At 50.0% G+C, this 1,316-nt stretch overlaps 1 protein-coding gene across 1 annotated transcript in view; it reads left to right on the top strand.

Annotated features, from left to right (window-relative positions):
* Nucleotides 1–1,316, top strand: part of ZSCAN4 (zinc finger and SCAN domain containing 4) — a 68,219-nt gene that overhangs the window by 34,194 nt on the left and 32,709 nt on the right. The window contains exon 4 of the mRNA XM_011958243.1: nt 637–802. Within this exon, the coding sequence (XP_011813633.1) occupies nt 637–802 (166 nt within the window). The remainder of the gene's footprint in view (nt 1–636; nt 803–1,316) is intronic.

Here is a 1,316-nt window from a genome sequence, read left to right as displayed (position 1 = left end):
CACTGCAATCTCCGCCTCCCAGGTTCAAGCAATTCTCCTACCTCAGCCTCCCAAGGAGCTGGGATTACAAGTGCCTGCCACCACGCCCGGCTAATTTTTGTACTTTTAGTAGAGATGCAGTTTTGCCATGTTGGCCAGGCTGGTCTTGAACTCCTGATCTCAGGTGATCCACCCACCTTGGCCTCCCAAAATGCTGGGATTACAGGCTTGTGCCACTGTGCCTAGCCTCAGTGTTACTCATTATTTTGACCGTTGTGCCAAATGCATGCTTCTTATTTTGCTGAGTGCTCTGACACATAGTAAGGAAGGGGAGAGTGTCCTCTCTGGGAACTTATTTCCACATCGCAAGTTATCACTTGTTTGTCTTGTGCTCAGGAGAGGGACATAAGGCGAGAGGAGCGTCCAGTGAGTGGGTGAGAGAAGTTCACATATTGGAGGTGCCGTTCCGGCCGTATGACTAGAGGAGATTGACAGTGTGTGTGTGTGGGCAGAGAAGGGTTCGCAGGACCGCTGGGCCATGGGGTAGACAGTAGGAGACCCCACAGTCCCATGTAGGCGTAGGGCCCCATTTCCTCATTCTCCAGTGACACTGATGGACACGTTGAGTGGCTTCAACCATCATGTGTGATGATTTAGGACTCAGTGACCTTTGACGACGTGGCTGTGGACTTCACCCAGGAGGAATGGACTTTACTGGACCCATCTCAGAGAGACCTCTACAGAGACGTGATGCTGGAAAACTACGAGAACCTGGCCTCAGTAGGTGAGGCTGCCACCGTTCTTTGCAACTTCTGTGGAGCTGGTACGTGATATGTCCTTACTGTGTTCCAGGATTGTTGACGGCAAAGCCGAGTACCGTGGGAAGTAACAGATACAATGGGCTTGATGCTTGTGTGGTCGTTTCCAGAATGTGGTCCTGGGGTCAGTAGCATCAGCATCACTCATCTAGAAACGTGCATTCTCAGGCCGCACCTGTGACACGTTGGATCAGAATGTCTGTTGGGGGGGGGCCCGTCATCTCTGCTTTAACAAGCCCTCCCTGTGACGCTGACTCTAACGCTGAGAACCACTGGGTAGTAGTTTCCCAAGGAATGAAGATCTCTTTTTGCACTTCTGTTATTTCCTGTTTGAATAGAACTCTTAGTGGTTTTTACATGTATATTTAAGGCTGAATGTGGGCTTCAGGGATCAGAGATAAACCAGTTTCTTTGGGGCACAGAAAGATGGAGTACTTGCACTTTGAGCTCCTTTGAAACAATTTCACTGCATTCTTTAGAAATGTAGTTCCTGGCATGCCACTGCACTCCAGCCTGGGT

The sequence above is a fragment of the Colobus angolensis genome, unplaced genomic scaffold (genome assembly GCF_000951035.1).
Source record: "Colobus angolensis palliatus isolate OR3802 unplaced genomic scaffold, Cang.pa_1.0 Scaffold462, whole genome shotgun sequence".
NCBI classification, from domain to species: Eukaryota; Metazoa; Chordata; class Mammalia; order Primates; family Cercopithecidae; genus Colobus; species Colobus angolensis.
Note: the sequence above shows the minus strand (reverse complement) of the source record. Positions and strands in the feature narration are given on the sequence as shown.